We start from the raw sequence: 19513 nt of genomic DNA on the forward strand, positions 1-19513 counted from the left end.
CAGCCCACCGAGAGCCGGGTGTGAGTGTCTCCCAGGGCTGGGTTCTCTGGGACAGCTGGTGCCATCTTTGCCGCAGGTGGGGCCTGGGTGCCAGCGGGGAAGGGCTGTTAGAACGGCAGAAGGGGGGAGTGGGTCCCCTGGCAGGCCCGGACTGTGTCCTGTTCAGGGGGCCTTTCCGAGCTAGTGTGGGCTTTTGGATTTGGGGGAGCAGATGTGCTGATGCTGGAGAACTGCTGGGGGACACCCTGAGCTGGCCTTACCTGCGGAGGGTGCTCAGAGGGGTCACCCTGCATGGACCTCGGGGGCAGGGGAACTTGCGCAGAGCTAGAGCCCCATCGCTTTGACCCCTTACCCCCAGCCGAGCCTTCGCTTTAAACTCTGGTTGAAGGGATGAGGATGCCAGATCTCCCCACTCCCCGACACCGGATCTCAGGCACCGGGCTGGCAGCCATCATACTGATCTGTACTGTGCTCTCCCCTCTGTATGCACCTGTTGTCTCTTGTCTTGCTTATCGGCTTTCCGCAGCGGGGAGCGTTCCTCTGTTCTGAGTTTGTACAGCCCCTAGCGCGATGTGGGCCCTGCTGTGACTGGCCAGCATAGATGCTCCTGTAATTCACAAGGCAGTAATGTGTTCTGGGGGATCACTGTTCTCAGCATTGTTGCTTCTAGTTATGGTGGTGGGGGGGTTACCAGCTTTTGTGAGGAATTCCTTCTGTGACGAAGTGGGAATGTTCTTAATGTTTTCTCTGAGTGCTGTGTGGGTGCCTCAGTTTCCCCTATGCATTTCTTGAGTGTCTGGGGGTGTGTGATTGTTGCAGAGCCCTAGAGGGCCAGTGTGATGGTGTCTGCACAGAGAATGGCTGATGCTCTGTCTCTTGGCAACTGATGGCCTGGGCCCCTCCCCTGCAAAGGTGCCAACTGAAGGTGTTGGAGAACAAAGAGATCAGGTGACCCCCTGGCCCAGGAAAGAGATAAAGGACGAGAGGAGCAGTTGGAGTTTTTTCAGTTTGGGGCTGGCTGGGAAAATGGAGGGGTGCCCAGACAGGGCTCTCGCCTCCCTAGCCCCCACCCAAGAGGGACCTGACTGAGGGAGTCCTGTTGTCTGTACCTGCAAGACCTGTCTTGGACTGTGTTCCTGTCGTCTAAATAAACCTTCTGTGTTACTGGCTGGCTGAAAGTCACGGTGAATCACAGGAAGCCACGTGGGCAGGGCCTTGTCTCCCCCACACTCAGTAACACCTTCCATGGAGGGGAGCTGCAGAATTGGGCTCTGCTTCTGGGCACTGGTACCTGGGTGGTGGTGAGGGCAGAGAGGAAGGGTGGCCCAGTGGCTAAGGCCCTAGCTTGGCCCCAGACTGACTCCCTGGGGGGCTGTGGGCTAATACCGAGGCCCAGAGATTTGAAGGCAGTCAGGCACCTAAATCCCTTTGGGAATGAGGTGTCAGCTCCTAAACCCATTAGGTGTTGCAACACTGAGCGTAACGGTGCCTGGAAACCTTTATAAACCTGGGCCTTCGTCTCTGGGCCTCAGGTCTCCCCTGACTCCAGTGGGATTAGCAGGCCTGCCCCGCTGCCTGGGGGCGTGGGATGATCCATATCTTGCAGTGTACTGCCAGGATGGGGCTGGAGGACAGCCTGAGAGACAGAAGGGGCTCTGATAAAGACTCCGTTGCTGGGTGAGTGGCAGTTTCTATGCTTTAATATGGGGGAGGCAAGGGAGTCTCTCCCTGGCTCTCTAAGGGACAATCTCTCTGTTCTGCACCTGAAATGCTGGGTGCTGACCAGGCTTTGGGGCGGATGGAGCCCTGCTCTGGGGGTTAAATACTCCGTGGAACTTCAGCCATTCCTGTAGTTGATTGCTAGTCAGGGCCTTGTCCGGGGATTTCATCCGGAGCAGCCAGAGACGGGCTCTGGTCAGTCCCCGTCCATCCACCCCCACCCTTTCCTTGCATGCTGGGATCGGACCACTCTGCTGGGCACAGAACGGGGCTGGGGCTGGGATCAGAGCAGTAGAGACGGAGGTGGGCTGGTCTGAATGCTGAGCAGGGCACACAGATCAGAAGTGGGGTCGGGGGCCTGGTCGGAAGGTCTGTGAGGTGGATGAAATAGGAGCTGGGGTCTGCATGTCTAACTGGATTAGGAAAGTCATCGATGCCATCTGCCAAGCAGGGGCCGTGCCTCCCGTTGGTTCTCAGGCTATAGATCTGGTCACTGCAAATGCTGATTTGACACTTAAACTGGCCCTTTCCACCGTGGAAGAGGCAGTAACACCAGGGACACGTAGGCTACAACTGCCCTGGCAATATCAGGACCAGGAATTGCCAAGGGGCGCAGCTGCCCTGGTGCCTGCTGTAGTGTAGACAGGACTCTGGCGTTTCTCCTCTGTGTTGTCTTAGAGCCAGCCTTGTCTACATTACAGCTTCTGCCAGTGGAGCTGTGGCCTGGGGCAGTCTGGGGGCCCAGTGTGTGGTGCAGACAAGACCTCTGGCAGGCACAGCAAACCTGGCAGCACAGCAGGCCAGCACAGTTTGGGGCTCTGTACCAGGAAGGATCAGGTCACAGAGCAGGAAGGAGGCAATCCAATGGAACTTTGATGCGACTGTCTCTGAGACACAGCATCTGGTCCTTGGTGCCTGCTTATCATCTAGACACAGAGAGGCTGGAGGGGGGATCTTCTCAGGAAGGCTCAGCGAAGCGATGGCTAAGGGGAGTCTGCAGACACCTGCTGGGGCAGGAGGAAGAAGAGGAGTTACTGAAGGTGATACCTGGGAGGCATGTGTCATAGAGGGGCCCCAAGTCTTGATACCGGTGCATCTAGACTCTGCCATAATCCCCCTGTTAACTCCCAACAGTTCAGACACATAGGGACACAGCTGCTGGCACTTTTGGGATCATGCCATGATACCAGGGCAGCTTGTTCTGCCCCGTACAGACGGAAACTGAGCGTGTTCTCTCCATGGTACTGAAGTGAGTTGCTTCTTTAGGGATTCGTTCTGGCCTGGCCTGAGCCCCTGGGGAAGGGACCGGCCACCTAGGAGATATCTTCCCTAACAGAATGTTGGGAATCTTTAAGAAAGGGATAGATAATAGGACAGAAAATATCATATTGCCTCTGAGTAAATCCATGGTACACTCACATCTGGAATACTACGTGCAGATATGGTCCACCCCATCTCAAAAAAGATATATTGGAAAAGGTTCAGAAAAGGGCAACAAAAATGATTAGGGGTATGGAACGGCTTCTGTGTGAGGAGAGATTAATAAGACTGGGACTTTTCAGCTTGAAAAAGAGATGGCTAAGGAGAGATGTGATAGAGGTCTATAAAATCATGACTGGTGTAGAGAAAGTAGATAAGGACATGTTATTTACTCCTTTTCATGACACAAGAACTAGGGGTCACCCAATGAAATTAATGGGCAGCAGATTTAAAACAAACATAAGGAAGCATTTCTTCACACAGCACACAGTCAACAAGTGGAAATCCTTGCAAGAGGATATTGTGAAGGCCGAGACTATAACAGGGTTCAAAAAAGCACTAGATAAGTTCATGGAGGATAGGTCCATCAATGGCTATTAGCCAGGCTGGGCAGGGATGGTGTCCCCAGCCTCTGTTTGCCAGAAGCTGGGAATGAGCAACAGGAGATGGGTCACTGTTCTGTTCATCCCCTCTGGGGCACCTGGCACTGGCCACTGTCAGAAGACAGGATACTGGGCTGGATGGACCTTTGGTCTGACCCTTTATGGCCATTCTTAAGTCCCCTCTCCTCTCTCTGACCACAAGGAGCCATGTGCCCAGCACAGATACGAGGAAGCGCTTGAGGAAGGACGGCTCAGTGATTAGACCATGATCCTGTCCCTGCTCTGCTACAGACTTCCTGTGTGACCTTGAGTGGGTGTCTCTGGCCATCAGTTCTCCACCTGTACAATGGAGATGTATGATGCCGGGCTCCAGGGAACAAATCCCTTGCAAGGTTCTCAGATAGATCCCGCTGCTCATTATGTATTTGTAGCACCTCAGAGCCAGATGGGTGGGACCAGGACCACATGTGGCAGATGCTCTATGAACACAGAGCAAAGACCTAGTCTCTGCTCAAAGAGGGCAGCTGAACTCCCAAGGGCTCCCACAGTCCAGAGTCTGCTTGTCCCATGGCCTGGAGGGTTGCTTTGCCCATGTGACCTCCCCGAGGTCAGGGCCTCAGGAAATCAGCCAATGGCCTTTCTCAGGCTCTTCTCTTCCAGCCAACCCCTTGGTGGCTTCTAAGTCCAGAGGTTTGGAGCATAAAATCTCGCTGATCAGGGTCAAAAATCACCCACCCTGCACATGGCTTGGGGAACAAAGCTCCAGCAGGAAATACAGGGCTGTGAGATCAAGCCGCTCCCTGCAGCCCCTGGCTGGGTGTAGCTGTTGATATCCTGGGGTGTCTGGACATGTGCTGGCATCGGGCCAGATTCCACATCCCCATCTGGGAATCCCCCTGGCTCCACCTCTGTTAGGTGATCTGGTCTGCTTTGCCTGCCCCCTGCTGGTCGCAGGGGAAGGCCTGGAGCTGCTTTCTGCAGATTGCTTTTCTGTTGGCTGCTCTTTGAAGGCGCCGCTTGCTGGCTCCTTCTTTTGAAGGCGTTTGAGCATAGTAGGATGGCCCCGTTTGCCCGACCGCGCCTGCCGGCACTGCGAGTGGAATATGCCACGGCCGGGTCTGGCCAGAGACTTTCTGCTCAGCACTGCTAAGAAAGGAGGAACCGGGGGCAGAAGATCATTAGAAACGCTCTCAAGCTGAAAGCCTCGTGTGGGGATCCCGTGCCATGCGTGGCGGGAATCTCTCCAAGGGGCCTCACGCAGCGTGGCCTGGCTTCCCCTCGGCTGTGTGTGTGTGTGTGGGGGGGATCCCGTGCCATGCGTGGTGGAAATCATTGCATGGGACCTCACGCAGCGCGGCCTGGCTTCCCCTCGGCTGTGTGTGTGTGGGAGGGGGATCCCGTGCCATGCGTGGCGGGAATCACTCCACGGGACCTCACGCAGCGCGGCCTGGCTTCCCCTCGGCTGTGTGTGTGTGTCAGTGGGGGATCCCGTGCCATGCGTGGCGGGAATCACTCCTCGGGACCTCACGCAGTTCAGCCTGGCTTCCCCTCGGCTGTGTGTGTGTGTGGGTGGGGGTTCCCATGCCATGCATGGCGGGAATCATTCCATGGGACCTCACGCAGCGTGGCCTGGCTTCCCCTCAGCTGTGTGTGTGTGGGAGGGGGATCCTGTGCCATGCGTGGCGGGAATCACTCCACGGGACCTCACGCAGCGCGGCCTGGCTTCCCCTTGGCTGTGTGTGTTGGGGGGGGATCCCGTGCCATGCATGGTGGAAATCGCTCCATGGGACCTCATGCAGCGTGGCCTGGCTTCCCCTTGGCTGTGTGTGTGTGGGAGTGGGGGATCCTGTGCCGTGCGTGGCAGGAATGGCTCCTGCCTTCCTGTCTGAGGGCTGCTCGGTGCCTGCTGCGCTTCCGTCCCCAGACCTGTCTGCTCTGTTGGTGTTGTACAGCACCGAGCACAGTAGCAGCTAATTGCTGGTTGTCCTGAAAGGGGTTGCTGGGGTGTGTGGGAGTAAGTGTGTGTGGAGTGAGTCCTGCCCAGATGTATTATGGGGCGCTGATGGCCTTGGCTTGGGACCAGGATTGATGGGTGTTTGAGGGTGATATGCTAATATAATTTTTTTTGCAAGGCATTGTGGACTAGCTCCTCCCTCTCAATGGGAGAGGCTCCGCCCTCTATGCTGGGAGAGGCTCCTTCCCTCGGCTGTGTTTTGGAGGGGCTAGGTGTGTGCCTCTTCTTGGCAACTGGGGCCCCTGTTCTGTGAGGCATCGCTCCCTGTAGGGAAGACACAGGGGAAAGTAACTGAGATGTAGGCCCAGAAGAGACTTGGCAGGGAGAGATGGGGGGTGGGGAGGATGCCTCCAACTCTCATGCTCCCCCCTGCAGAAGGTGCCCAGGTTTGCTGAGATGGGTTTCTGCTGGGAGTTCTCTCTACAGTCACTGTTCGTGCAGCGCCTAGCACAGAGCAGTCCTGGCCCATGCTGGGTGCTGTTGACACTGCTGCAATCCAGACTATAAATAAGAGAGGAAAGGGAGGGTGTTTAATGGGTGCATGCAGGGAGAACGGGATGCCTGGCTTCACTCTGTGGTTCTGAGCCCCCAGCTAGTCATTTCATCCCCCAGCCAGGATAGCCAGATGCGTAATGGGTTGGCAAGGAGCATGAGGGGGGTCTGTCTCCATTCTCTTTGCCCCAGGAACCCTGGGTGCCCTTTGCTTTCTTGCCCAGGCAGCAGCCGCAGAAGTTTCCATTGAAAATTGTCACCCTGCCCTCCCTACAGGTCTCTGCCCAGGGCTGATCTAAACTGGGCCAAGACCCCTGGGGGAGGCCAGGGTGAGCGGTTCCACTGGAAATGATTTTTTGCTGGGAAATGGCCTTTCATTTTAGTTTTCAAAAAATGGGCTGAAGAGACCTTGACATTGAAACAAAATGTTCTGTTCACCCTGAAATTATTAATATTTTTTTGACTTGTCACTGGAAATTCTGGCAAATCTTATAATAATAATAGGAGATGTACCAATCTCCTAGAACTGAAGGGACCTTAAAAGGCCATTGAGTCCAGCCCCCTGCCTTCACTAGCAGGACCAATTTTTGCCCCAGATCCCTAAGTGGGGCCCTCAAGGATTGAGCTCACAACCCTGAGCTTAGCAGGCCAATGCTCAAACCACTGAGCTATCCCTCCCCCTTGCTCTCATTGTTTTTGGGTTGACCAAAACTGATTTTTTTCTCTGAACTTCCAGCTAACCAGAAAAGCCATCAGTCACCCTGCTCCTGGGCGGGCTAGAGTGACTGTGCTCAAAGCCACAGACACCTTGCGAGTCTGTGTTCTGCCCCCTTTGGGCAGAGCTCATCCCTGCTAGGTGCAAACTGCAACCCTTCCCCAGCCCCTGTTCCCCCAGACAGGCACTCGTGAATCTCTGATGATGAAGCTCATCATTCTGGGGAGCTGCAGCTCTTGAAGACGCAATCATCTCTGGGGAGCAGCTGGGTTGGGCAAGATGATGTGGAGTGTGACAGAGTGCTGAGAGCTAACAGCTGTCCCAGCACTCCGGTCACTTAAGCTCTGATTAGTTTCCCCTAGAGAAGACTTGAGGGAGGAATGGAGAGTACTTAATTACCTAATCAGAATGTAGGCTGGCTGGCTAAGGAGGTGGCTGTCCCATCAGCTGGGAGAGGTGGTTAAAAAGCACAGGAAGGAAGTGGCAGAGAGAGAAAGCTAGCAGAGTGGAGGGGAGGGAATTGCAGAAGGGTAAGAGTGCTCCTGGGAGAAAGGGCTGTGCTTTGAAGGATGCTGTAGGTAGAGGCTCTGCACAGGTATTGTGCTAGTGGCTTGGGAGTGGAAGCATAAATAAAAATAACTCCTGGGGGGGTGTTGACAATTGAGGTGTCCAAGACTGTTGGTGAGGATCTCCTGGGCAGAGGGGGAAGCAGCCGCCCTTTTCCATGGCAGGATCAGGGCTGGCTAGTCTTCCCTTGCCAGGCTGTGGCAAGATGAGGCCAACAGCACGTGATGTTTGGAGCCATGATTAATTTATTAGTGGTGCTTCCCTCATGCAAGTTACCTCCTGGCAATGCAGCCACCTCTGGGGTGGAGGACAGCAGCTGGTTGCACAGCAATGACTGTGGTGAAGGGGCAAATTCAGCTAGGGCTCCAAGGTCTTTAATGCCCACCCAGAGCCACTGGCTTTTCTGAAGGAGACCTCCCAGCTGATCACAATGCAGAGCGAGAAATCCAGGAGTGAGGGATGCCAATGCTTTCCCCTTCAAGTGCTGGCTTGGGCACCTGGGGAATGCTTAGCGCTGCGGTGATCAGCATTGGCTTTTAGAGAGCCTCAGAGAGGCTGCAGTCTGCGTAGCAACTCTGGCTATCTGCCTGCATTGCCAGGAGCAAATCCACCTGCGGCCACTTGCTGACAGCACTTTCTAGCCCCTCTTTGGCTGGACCGGACCTGGCCTGCCCTGCCCACCTTTGGATGCTGCTAACTAGGCTTTAACAAGTAAACACCACCTCCATCCGTGGAAGCTGCTTTTCCTGATCCCGAACAATCCAGCAAAATCCTCGCATTAGCACGTTTGGAATTTCAGCTTCTTTTGTCCTTTATCCTACTGAGGGGGGCACGGTCTCCAGATAAGCTGCTGGGGAGCGAGTTGACAAAATCCCAGGCAGGCAGCGGGAGAAGGGCTGGGTCAGAGAGGTCTCCTCACACCTGGTTTTCCCCATGTTCAGGGAATTCTGTTTCCTGACTGGGGAATTGTAACAAGGGAGGGAAACATCGTTTTAAAGCATTCTGGAAGTGTGGCTAAAGAAACATGGAACTGCCCTAGGAACGGAAGCATCCAGCAGGAGTGAGTCTGGCAGGGCCTAAGATGAATACAGGTTTCTTTGGTGAAAAATACACCCCATGGATAAAATTTTCAAGAGTCAAAGGGTAAAATTTTCAAAGCAACGAAGTGACCCGGGAGCCTAACTCTTATTTTCAGAAATGATGTAGACATTTAGGATACGTCTCCACTGCAGTTAAAAACCCATGGCTGGCCTGGGCCAGCTGCCTTGGGCTAAAAGGCTGTCTCATTGCAGCGTGGGCTGTAGGACCCTGCAAGGGGGAAGGGCCCCTAAACATCTACCCTGCAATTAAACAGCCCCCTGAGTCAGCTGGCCTGGGTTTTTCATTGCAGTGTGGACCTACCCTTATGAGCACTATTCCCATTGGCTGTCCAAGAGGCAGAGGCAGCTGAGTGCTAGGGGACCTGATCGTCAAAGACGCAGAAAGGCACCTAGTGAGATACAAAAGTGCCTAAGCAGGTTAGGTGCCTAAATCCCATGGGAGACAGGGTGCCTGACCTGCTTAGATGCGTCTGACTGTCCTACTAGGCGCTCCCTGCGTGTTCAGGCACCTAAGTATCTTGGACAGTCTGGCCCAAAGTCACTTTTGAAAACAGGGCGAAGGGTGTCTCAGTCACTGAGGTTGCTTTAGAAAATTTTTACCCCAGATGCCAAAACCCACAGCTCTGAACTCCTGCCTTCCTGTCTGAGGGCTGCTCGGTGCCTGCTGCCCTTCCATCCCCACGCCTGTCAGCTCTTTGGGGCAGGCCCGCTGGTGTGTGTTGTACAGCACCGAGCACAGCAGCAGCTAATTGCTGGTTGTCCCAAAAGGGAGTAGGGCTGCTGGGGCATTTGGGAGTAAGTGTGTGTGGGATGAGTCCTGCCCAGCTGCATTATGGGGCACTGATGGCCTTGGCTTGGGACCAGGATTGATGGGTGTTTGGGAGTGATATGCTAATATTCATTTTTTGCAATGCATTGTGGACTAGCTCCTCCCTCTCAATGGGAGAGGCTCTGCCCCCTCTGGAGGGAGCCCTTGGCACTGAACAACAAGCAGTCCCTGGGTCACCCCCATATAGTGAGAATACCCCCCAAACGTGCCCTGTGAAGCCTGTAGGCCTTTCTTCCCTGGTTCCTGGCCACACTGCAGTCTTAGCTCCTCCGGCAGGTGCCGAGTTGGAGCTGATGCCAGGTGTCCCCATGTCTTGTGCTGGTTACACTGAAATATTAAGCCAATGCAATAATCAGCAGCCTAAGGGCCTCTCCAAACTGGCCCGGGGGGCTGCTGCTGAGCAATCCTGCTGCGGAGTTTGGGAAGTTAGTTTTGTTTTTCTTTCTCTCTTTTCCTCTCTGTAGGGGGGCTTTCTCGGTCGTGCGACGCTGCGTCAAACTCTGCACCGGCCATGAGTACGCAGCCAAGATTATCAACACCAAGAAGCTCTCTGCAAGAGGTATGCTCAGCACTTGGCTTGTTTCCCTTCCATGGCTGTGCCAACTGGGAAATCTGCTGGCCTCCCCTTCTCATCTCCGTGACAGCAGAGGGGAGGGAAGGATCCTTTGCTAGCCATTTGTGGCCGTGCCGCCAGGGGTGTGGGCTTTAAGGGCAGGTGACATGATGATCATTTTGTCTGACTTCCTGCATTTGCCCCGGACCAGGGTTGTGTGTATATGTGTGTGTGTGTGTGTGTCTATTCTCCTATGCGGTGACACTATCATGCCCACCGATTTCGTTGGGAGCCGGATCAAGCCATTTCAGTGGTTGCCTTTAAAGAGTCAGCATTTGCCAAAACAGTTACCCAGCAGTAAATTGAAAATCACCTGTAATAGACATGAAATAACTCCAGTCGGTATGTGGTACCTGTGGACTTTCCTGACTGACCACCGTCTCCGCGCTTGCTGTCTCCCAATGGACCTGCCCCGTTTGGCATGTGCCCACAGGTCTATGGCTGAGTTGTAGGAGAAGGGAGGATATGAATTCTGCAGGCCTGTTTTGCTTTGCTAGATTGACGTATGAAGTTTCAAGACAGTCTTTTAATGTGAAGTTGCAGAACTATTAACTAGAGTTTGTAACCTGTCCTTTAAATTGGCTTCTGTACCCAATGCCTGGAAGATAGCTAATGTAACGTCAATATTTAAAAAGGGCGTTGGAGGTGATCCTGGCAATTACAGACCGGTAAGTCTAACATCGGTACTGGGCAAATTAGTTGAAACAATAGTAAAGAATAAAATTGTCAGACACATAGAAAAACAAATTGTTGGGCAAAAGTCAACATGGTTTCTCAAAAGGGAAGTCATGTCTTACTAATCTATTAAAGCTCTTTGAAGAGGTCAACAAACATGGGGACAATGGGGATCCAGTGGACATAGTGTGCTTAGATTTCCAGAAAGCCTTTGACAAGATTCCTCACCAAAGGCTCTTACGTAAATTAAGTTGTCATGGGATAAGAGGGAAGGTCCTTTCATGGATTGAGAACTGGTTAAAAGACAGGGAACAAAGGGTAGGAATAAATGGTAAATTCTCAGAATGGAGAGGGGTAACTAGTGGTGTTCCCCAAGCGTCAGTCCTAGGACCAATCCTATTCAACTTATTCGTAAATGATCTGGAGAAAGGGGTAAACAGTGAGGTGGCAAAGTTTGCAGATGATACTAAACTGCTCAAGATAGTTAAGACCAAAGCAGACTGTGAAGAACTTCAAAAAGATCTCACAAAACTAAGTGATTGGGCAACAAAATGGCAAATGAAATTTAATGTGGATAAATGTAAAGTAATGCACATTGGAAAAAATAACCCCAACTATACATACAATATGATGGGGGCTAATTTAGCTACAAAGAATCAGGAAAGATCTTGGCGTCATTGTGGATAGTTCTCTGAAGACGTCCATGCAGTGTGCAGCAACAGTCAAAAAAGCAAACAGGATGTTAAGAATCATTCAAAAAGGAATAGAGAATAAGACAGAGAATATCCTTTTGCCCTTATGTAAATCCATGGTACGCCCACATCTTGAATACTGCGTACAGATGTGGTCTCCTCATCTCATAAAAGATATACTGGCATTAGAAATGGTTCTGAGAAGGGCAACTAAAATGATTAGGGGTTTGGAATGGGTCCCATATGAGGAGAGATTAAAGAGGCTAGTTCTTTTCAGCTTGGAAAAGAGGAGACTAAGGGGGGATATGATAGAGGTATATAAAATCATGAGTGATGTGGAGAAAGTGAATAAGAAAAAGTTATTTATTTGTTCCCATAATAAAAGAACTAGGGGCCACCAAATGAAATTAATGGGCAGCAGGTTTTAAACAAATAAAAGGAAGTTCTTCTTCACACAGTGCACAGTCAACTTGTGGAACTTCTTGCCTGAGGAGGTTATGAAGGCTGGGACTATAACAGGGTTTAAAAGAGAATTGGATAAATTCCTGGAGGTTAAGCTATTAGCCAGGATGGATAAGGAAGGGTGTCCCTAGCCTCTGTTTGTCAGAGGATGGAGATGGATGGCAGAAGAGAGATCACTTGATCATTATCTGTTAGGTTCATTCCCTCTGGGGCACCTGGCATTGGCCACTGTCGGTAGACGGGATACTGGGCTGGATGGACCCTGAGTCTGACCCTGTATGGCCGTTTTTTTGTTCTTAACAGAAACTGCACTAATTCCTCAAAGGTGTCACGAGGCGGGGGGCAGAAGTGGGGGGCGGCACAGATTCTGGGTGACTTAGGCTCTCTGTTCCTCGCTACCCATTTGTACAATGGAGGTAACTCCCAGGGGTATCTGAGAATAAATGCACTGAAGACTGTGAGGTGCCCATATACCACGGTGATGGGCACAGGAAAAGTACCTACGATCCCTTACTGGCCACGAGCCTGTTCCCCTCTGGCTTGGCTCGCCTGCCTCTGCTCACTGAGCCTGTTAATTCCCAACCATCTTCCCTCTCCTCCGGAGGGAGACGCATCCCTACAGTGTCTGCAACCTCACAGTCATCTCCGTGGCTACCGGCGGTGAGATAACAACCATAGCGTGTGACCCCAGGGCCGACTCCAGCAGCTGGAGGACGGAGCTGGTAGGAGAGAAGGGGCCGTGCTGAGTGATAAATATCCCTAATAACAGCAAAGGGGACCTGGAAAAGTACTGGCCCAGCTGTGCTCCCTTTTGTACCACGCTCGCTGCTGGGGGCCTGATCCTGAGCAATGCTGGGCCTCTCCAGGAAGTGAATGGGACTTGAAGGGGGTCAGGGCCATGCTGCTCAGGATTTGGCCCATCCATCTGCCTTTAGGGACAGGCCCCGCTGGCTCTGTGTTGTGAAGCTGTTGGAGTTCACGGGCTCTTAGAAAACATCTGTCCTAGGGTTCTGCACGCTCCGGTGTGTGCAACGCCTGCCTGGAAGCTGGAGAACTCACAGCCTCTCTCGTGGGCACATTGTCTGGGTAAGCATTGCTCGCCTCTTCCCAGCTCTCTGCCCCTCCCCACCCCCAGCATCTCATTTATCTTAACATGGAGAGACTAAGTGACTTGCCTAAGGTCACTCAGGAAGTCTGTGGCAGAGCAGGGAATCAACCTCTGGTCTTCCAACTGCTAGACCCCCATCCTACCCACTGGGTTAGCCTTTCTCTTCTTTTAGGAGCCTGAAATTCATGTGGCTTTAATGCTTTTGATGATGGTCCTGTCCCCAGGCTAGTGGCCCAGCTCCAGTAGTGGGGTCGGATGGTTAGACCCAGTCCCAGAGGTGCAACAAGTGGAGGGGGCTCTGCGTGGTCGTGTGCCACCCCCATATTTCTGCCAGGGTTTATATTCGTATTTTTATTTCCTTTTTTTCTTGCGAGGAGTTGGTTCAAAATACGTACCCTGCCCCTACTATCAACAGTTATGCGCTCCCCTCTGGGCACAACCATGAACAAATGTTTTGTGTGGGTCCTATGTAAATTGTCTCTTTTTCCACAAATCTTGGTTTAAAAAGGGGGCTTCTTTAAAAAAAACCAAACTACCAGTTGTTGGGATAATGCCCAGCTCTAGGGAAAACCTGGCCACCTAGTTGTAGATCCAAATCACTCCAGGGCTCTGTGGTTAACCAGCTCCCCAAGGAGAGCTATTCTGCAGGCAATGAATAAACACTAGGGGAATGTGATGGTAAAGTTGCATAGTTAACGCTCAAGTCGAGGAAAGTACAAGTGGAGATTGCAGCTTAAATCTGCCTCCCTTGTCCCTTAGTAGCCAACCTGGAACGATGTGATCTCCTGAAATTCCACGGGTAAGAGAATAGAATCGCCTATTCAAAGGCAGTGGCCTTTTGCTTTGTGGCTATACAGCAGCTGGCACAATAGGGCCCAGGGCTGGGACTCCTAGTCACAACTGCAAGCCTAAGAATAATAGGGGGCATTGTTAGGATGATGCATCTCCTGTCTTTTGAACAGTGAACTGTTGAATGCATTCGAGCATCGTTGCAGCCGATTTCCTGTTCTTTTAGAAGGAAGAAATGGGGGAACCCCCCGAGTCGTGTTTCCACCAACGCCCCTGGGTGGGTTGGCAGCAGTGAGGACCAAACCTGAGAGCCAGGGATCTTCATATATACAGCTATTGCCTGAGCTGAAAGATTTCAGTCTCTTAAATAAGGTTGTCGCAGGCTCATCACCAGAGCAGGACAGAACACCACACACAATGGGCACATCTTGTAACTTAACACACAGGCGGTAGCTCGGCAAGGCCAACGTGTTGATGAACATTAGGGCATTGTTCTCCTTTAGCATTAGCAAGCTCCCGGTGCTCCTTGTATGTAGCTAGGTCTGCTATCAGCATGGCACACAGTCAGTGTAGCACATATTAAATGGATTAAAAACTGATAGATATGAAAATCTAGTTGTAAATGGGGAATCATCCACTGGGGACATTTCTAGGGGGGCTCGCAGGGAGGTTGTGGTGGGGTCTTGCTGGTTCCCAGCGCAGGATTAGTCAGTGTCTGGGTCACGGATTCACAGGGTCAGTGCTATGCCCCAGCTTTTGAACAGTCACTAGAAGGAACCCCTTCAGCATGCCAGGCCCCCAAGGGGTCTCACTCTTCCTGCACAGGATAAGCCACGTGGCCGCTTTCATTTGAACTGCCGGGGCTCCAGCACTCCAGCGTGACACCATGAGCTCTGCTCAGCGAGTCCAACTGAGGTACTCCTGGTGGAGACTTGTTCGCTTTTCAGGGATTAATGTGCCTCACCCAGCATTTGCAGTGACACTCAAACCGCCTAGCCCAAGCAGGCAGGTTTATTAATCACCTGGAATGCAGAGCAGGAAGTCCGTACGTTAGCACAGAGACTTGAAAGTTACTTAGAGCAGAGACCATTTTGGTCAGACCAGAGCCCAGCCCAGCTGTGGTGAACCCCCTTATTCAAACTCTGCGTCTCTGCCCTCCTTGGTCAGTTCCCAAGAAAGCCCTGACTCCTTCCAGCAGCCAACACTCATGGCTTGCATCTCTCAGTCCTTTGTTCTGAGCAGGCGGATGTCGCTCACCTTCCCTGCGGAGAGACGGGGAAATCCACCTCCCTCCAGGCCCCTGGTGGCTAGGTGTCAATGTTCTCGTGATTGGATTTGCCGCTGTTTTCTCAGGTACTCCATTGATCTGGGGTCCCTGTGCCGACTTCCCCAGTTCCCGGAGGGTGCTCGCCCCGTGCTCCGCCTCAGGCCCTGTCCCCACTCCACCCCTTCCCCCAAACTCTAGGATTGCCAGTCGTCTGGTTTTCAACCAGAAAGCCCACTAGAAAAGGGACCCTGGTGGCTCCAGTAGGCAGTTAAAAGTCCAGTCGGCGGCACAGGGGGGGCCCAGGGCTAAGCCAGGCTCCTTGCCTGCTCTAGCTCCACGCAGCTCCCAGAAGCGGCTGCCGGGTCCCTGCGATCCCATGGCGCATAGGCGGTCAGGGAGGCTCCGTGCGCTGCCCCCCCCGAGGGATGGCTCTGCAGCTCCCCATTGGCTGGGAACCATGACCAATGGGAGCTGCGGGGGCGGCACCTGTGGGTGCAAGGGCAGCGCGTGAAGCCTCCCTGGCTGCCCATGTGCCTAGAGGCTGCAAGAGCCTGTCGGCCACTTCCTGGGATCCGCGGTAAATGCTGCCGGGACTCCGCCCCCCAAACCCTCTCCTGCGCCCCTGCCCCAGCCCAAAGTCCCTTCCCGCACCCAAACGCCCTCCCAGAGCCTGCACCCCAACCCCCTGCCCCAGCTCGGAGCCCTCTCCTGCACCCCAAATCCCCTCATCCCCAGTCCTACCCCAAAGCCTGAACCCCCAGGCAGAGCCCTCACCCCCCAACCTGGTGAAAATGAGTGAGGGTGGGAGATAGCGAGTGACAGAGGGAGGGGGAAGGACCGAGCGAGGGCTGTGGCCTTGGAGAAGGGGTGGGGCCTCAGGGAAGGGGCAGGGCAGGGGTGTTTGGTTTTGTGCCATTAGAAAGTTGGCAATCCTACCGACTCCTGGCACGCAGGAGGCACTGGGTGGGGAGAGGGAGGAGCGGATCCATGGGGTAGCTGGTGGGTGCTGAGAACCCACTCTTTTTTTCCCACCGTGGAGTTGGTGCCTATGCCTTTCTTGGCTAGTCCTGTTTTTAATGACTCATTCAGGGTCAGACAGCTAGGTGACATTCACACTTAGGTCTCTTAGCCTGCCCAGAGACCAAACAGCCCTTTTTGGGCCCGTTGGCTAGCCATGCACAATACAGGGAAACTGAGGCATACATCGGCTTAATAAAAATATTACAGAAAATTCCCCCTTTGTCACACGCTGATCTGGGAGGAACTATAAAAGCATGACACAAAAATTGGCGGAGTGGTAAAAGATGATGGCAGGTCGGCTCGATGGAGTGATCTGGCTCGCACAGAAGGTTGAGCTCACTTGGACAACTGGCATTTGAATTCAGCCAAATGCAAGGCCTTGCATCTAGGAATGAAGAATGTGGGTCACATTTACAAGATTCTGGGCTGGCTCCTGGAAAGCAGTGACTCCGAGGAGGACGGGGGGCCCTGGCGGATAACCAGTTGAAAGTGAGCTGCCTATCTGAGGCTGTAGCTAGGAGAGGTAATGCAGCCCTGGGCAAGAGACGAAAGCAGCTCAGTCTAGATGATCCAAGAGAAGACGGAGAAGTGACTTAATCACACTTTAGAAGTACCTATGTGGGGGTGATACTAGCTGGCTTTTCAGTCTAGCAGACCAAGCCAGAACACGATCCAGTGGCTGGAAGCTGAAGCTGAAATCTTCAGACTAGAAATAATGTGCAAACTTTCAACAGGGAGGGTAACTGACTTACCGAGAGATATAGTGGATTCTCCATCCTTGGAGTCTGTCAGTTACGAGTTGGTGTCTCTTTCTAAAATATAGGCTCTAGCTCAGCCAGGGGAACATAAAAACGCCCATACTGGGTCAGACTAAAAGTCCATCTAGCCCAGTATCCTGTCTTCCAACAGTGGCCAATGGCAGGTGCCCCAGAGGGAATGAACAGAACATGGAATCAATTGATCCATCCCCTGTCGCCCATTCCCAGCTTCTGGCAAACAGAGGCTAGGGACACCATCCCTGCCCATCCTGGCTAATAGCCATTGATGGACCCATCCTCCATGAACTTATCTAGTGCTTTTTTGAACCCTGTTATAGTCTTGGCCTTCACAACATCCTCTGGCAGGGAGTTCCACAGACTGACTGTGCGTTGTGTGAAGAAATACTTCTTTTTGTTTGTTTTAAACCTCCTGCCTATTGATTTCATTTGGTGACCCCTAGTTCTTGTGTTATGAGGAGTAAATAACACTTCCTTGTTTACTTTCTCCACACCAGTCATGATTTTATAGACCTCAATCATATCCTCCCTTAGTTGTCTCTTTTTCAAACTGAAAAGTCCCAGTCTTATCAATCTCTCCTCATACGGAAGCCGTTCCATATCCCTAATAATTGTTGTTGCCCTTTTCTGAACCTTTTCCAATTCCAATATATCTTTTTTGAGATGGGGCGACCACATCTGCATGCAGTATTCCAGATGTGGATGTACCATGGATTTATATAGAGGCAATATGATATTTTCTGTCTTATTATCTATCCCTTTCTTAATGATGCCCAACATTCTGTTCACTTTTTTGACTGAGTTCTGGGCTAGATGCAGGAATCGCTGGGGAAGGTTCTCTGGCCTGGATTAGACAGGAGATCATGGTCCCATCTGGCCTCCACATCTATGAGTCTCTGAACTGTAATCTGATCCCTAAATCTTCCCCAGAGTTGATGGCTAATTGCAGGACCCCGTTCATGCCACAAGGTTGCTCGGACAGGTCTGAGGCCCGAGGTTGGCCAGCAGATCCTTTATGACTGGGGCTGATCTATGAGCCGAGAAGAGCCCAGGGGGAATCTCAGGGGGAGTTTGCAGAGGTGGATGCCAGAAAAAGCACTATCAGATACTAGGAGCAGGACGGGAGAGGATGATGGGTCCAACGGCAGCTGCTGCTCTAAAGGCTTTTGGCTTTGAGAAGCCAGAGGGGCCCAGGACCCTGCGAGCAGCTGGGCCAGAAGACGGTGGGAGAAGCATCCAGGGTTTGAGGAATACTCATGCATCTACATTCGTGGCACCAAGTCTCAGAGCCCCGGTCAGTATCCATGGAGACGAGCCCCAGCTCTGAAACTCAACGAGGGGGGACAGCACTCTTGCAACCCAGGCTCCATTCTGAGTGGGAATGTCTACCTGGCTATTTTTAGCCCTGCAGCCTGAGCCCTGCAAGCCCGAGTCAATTGACCCAGGCTCTGAGACAGCGTCACTGGCCTTTTATTGCTAGTAGACATAACCACCCCAGTCAGACCCTATGTCTAAACAGCAGCTGAAAATGGCAGATCTGGAGCTCTGATGTCTGTACTCAGAAACTCTTTGAGGGGAGATTTGTGGATGTTCTAGGATGTATTATTTCAGTGGCCCCAGTCAGAGGGGCGAGGCAGCCCAGTCTGAGACGGGCAAACCTGGTCAGCCACCTCTGATCATATTATTTCATGTGATAACAGTCAGGAAAGAGAACGAAACGTGTGGACTTAACTGACCCAAGTTGGGCTCCGTGTCCCTCTGCAGTGAATATGGAGTCATTTGGCCGTGTTCAGAGGGCTGATACAGGCGTGACAAGGGGCTGGGTTTGGGTCAGTGAGTGTGTTCTTCATGGCAGCTGCTCCCTCATGCAAGGTCATAAAGTTTGTAGACAATACCCAAAGGAGAAGGGGCTGGGTGTGGGGCGTGGCCAAGACTGTGACAGATGCAGCTGTTCACATGATGATTTTGATTAGGTGCCTTGGCTCAGAGGTAAACCGGAATGGAGCATGTCTGTTTAAAGTGATGCACTTTGCTCTTTAAGGGGAGTTTAAATGGCACTGAGGAGGGAAGAGTCCAGGTGCATCGTAGTGTCCAGCATTTAAAATTCTCTGCCCAGGTGGCAGCGGCAGAGAGAAAACCCAGTGGGAGGCCAATGTCTCATTCCAGCTGCCCGGTTTGAAGGAAGATACAGTTTCATTGGAGGGAAGTTCCAGGGGCTAAGGGGTGACCAAGTTGCTAACCGGATTAGAGGGGTTTAGGTCGAAGGAGAGATTGATGAGACTGGGTTTATGGAGGCCTGGGAGAGGATGATTATGAGGTGACATGATTGACGTGTTTGAACAAGATCAGGGTTGTTATGAAGCTGAACCTGGCAATCCGTGAGAGGTCGCGCTGCCCTGGGCTAGGGACTGGGGGTGGGGGTAGGTGGGTTATTGTAATCCGGACACAGTGCTCATATGAAGCGTTTGAGGAGGGCGTTAAAGCGAGTACTATCCACTTCCAGACAAGGTGGTGGAGTCAAGTAGCATTAATGCCTTTAAGCTAAAGAGCCTCCTTCCCCTGGGGAGCCATGTCTCACCGCCAGGATGCCTGTGTTGCCTTTCAGCCTTTCACACATGTTCATGTGGCTTTGATAATGCCCTTAGACCCCCCAAAATGGAATATTCTCCTCCCGGCTTGGGTCCATCCTGTGCAGGCCATTCTGACCATTCCAGTGATGTCCTCATAGGCACCAACTTCCCCTCTGCCTGGTGGGTGCCCCCACACCTCACCCCTTCCCTAAAGTCCCTGCCCCACCCTGCCTTTTCCCACCC

General features: G+C 52.5%; 1 protein-coding gene across 13 annotated transcripts in view; it reads left to right on the forward strand.

Annotated features, from left to right (window-relative positions):
- The window catches only part of CAMK2B (calcium/calmodulin dependent protein kinase II beta), a 137409-nt gene that overhangs the window by 7618 nt on the left and 110278 nt on the right, over positions 1 to 19513 (forward strand). For all 13 annotated transcript variants that reach the window (XM_050937443.1, XM_050937445.1, XM_050937446.1 and 10 more), the window contains exon 2: positions 9763 to 9857. In XM_050937443.1, coding sequence (XP_050793400.1) covers positions 9763 to 9857 — 95 coding nt within the window. The remainder of the gene's footprint in view (positions 1 to 9762; positions 9858 to 19513) is intronic.

Source organism: Gopherus flavomarginatus, chromosome 2 (assembly GCF_025201925.1).
Source record: "Gopherus flavomarginatus isolate rGopFla2 chromosome 2, rGopFla2.mat.asm, whole genome shotgun sequence".
NCBI classification, from domain to species: domain Eukaryota; kingdom Metazoa; phylum Chordata; order Testudines; family Testudinidae; genus Gopherus; species Gopherus flavomarginatus.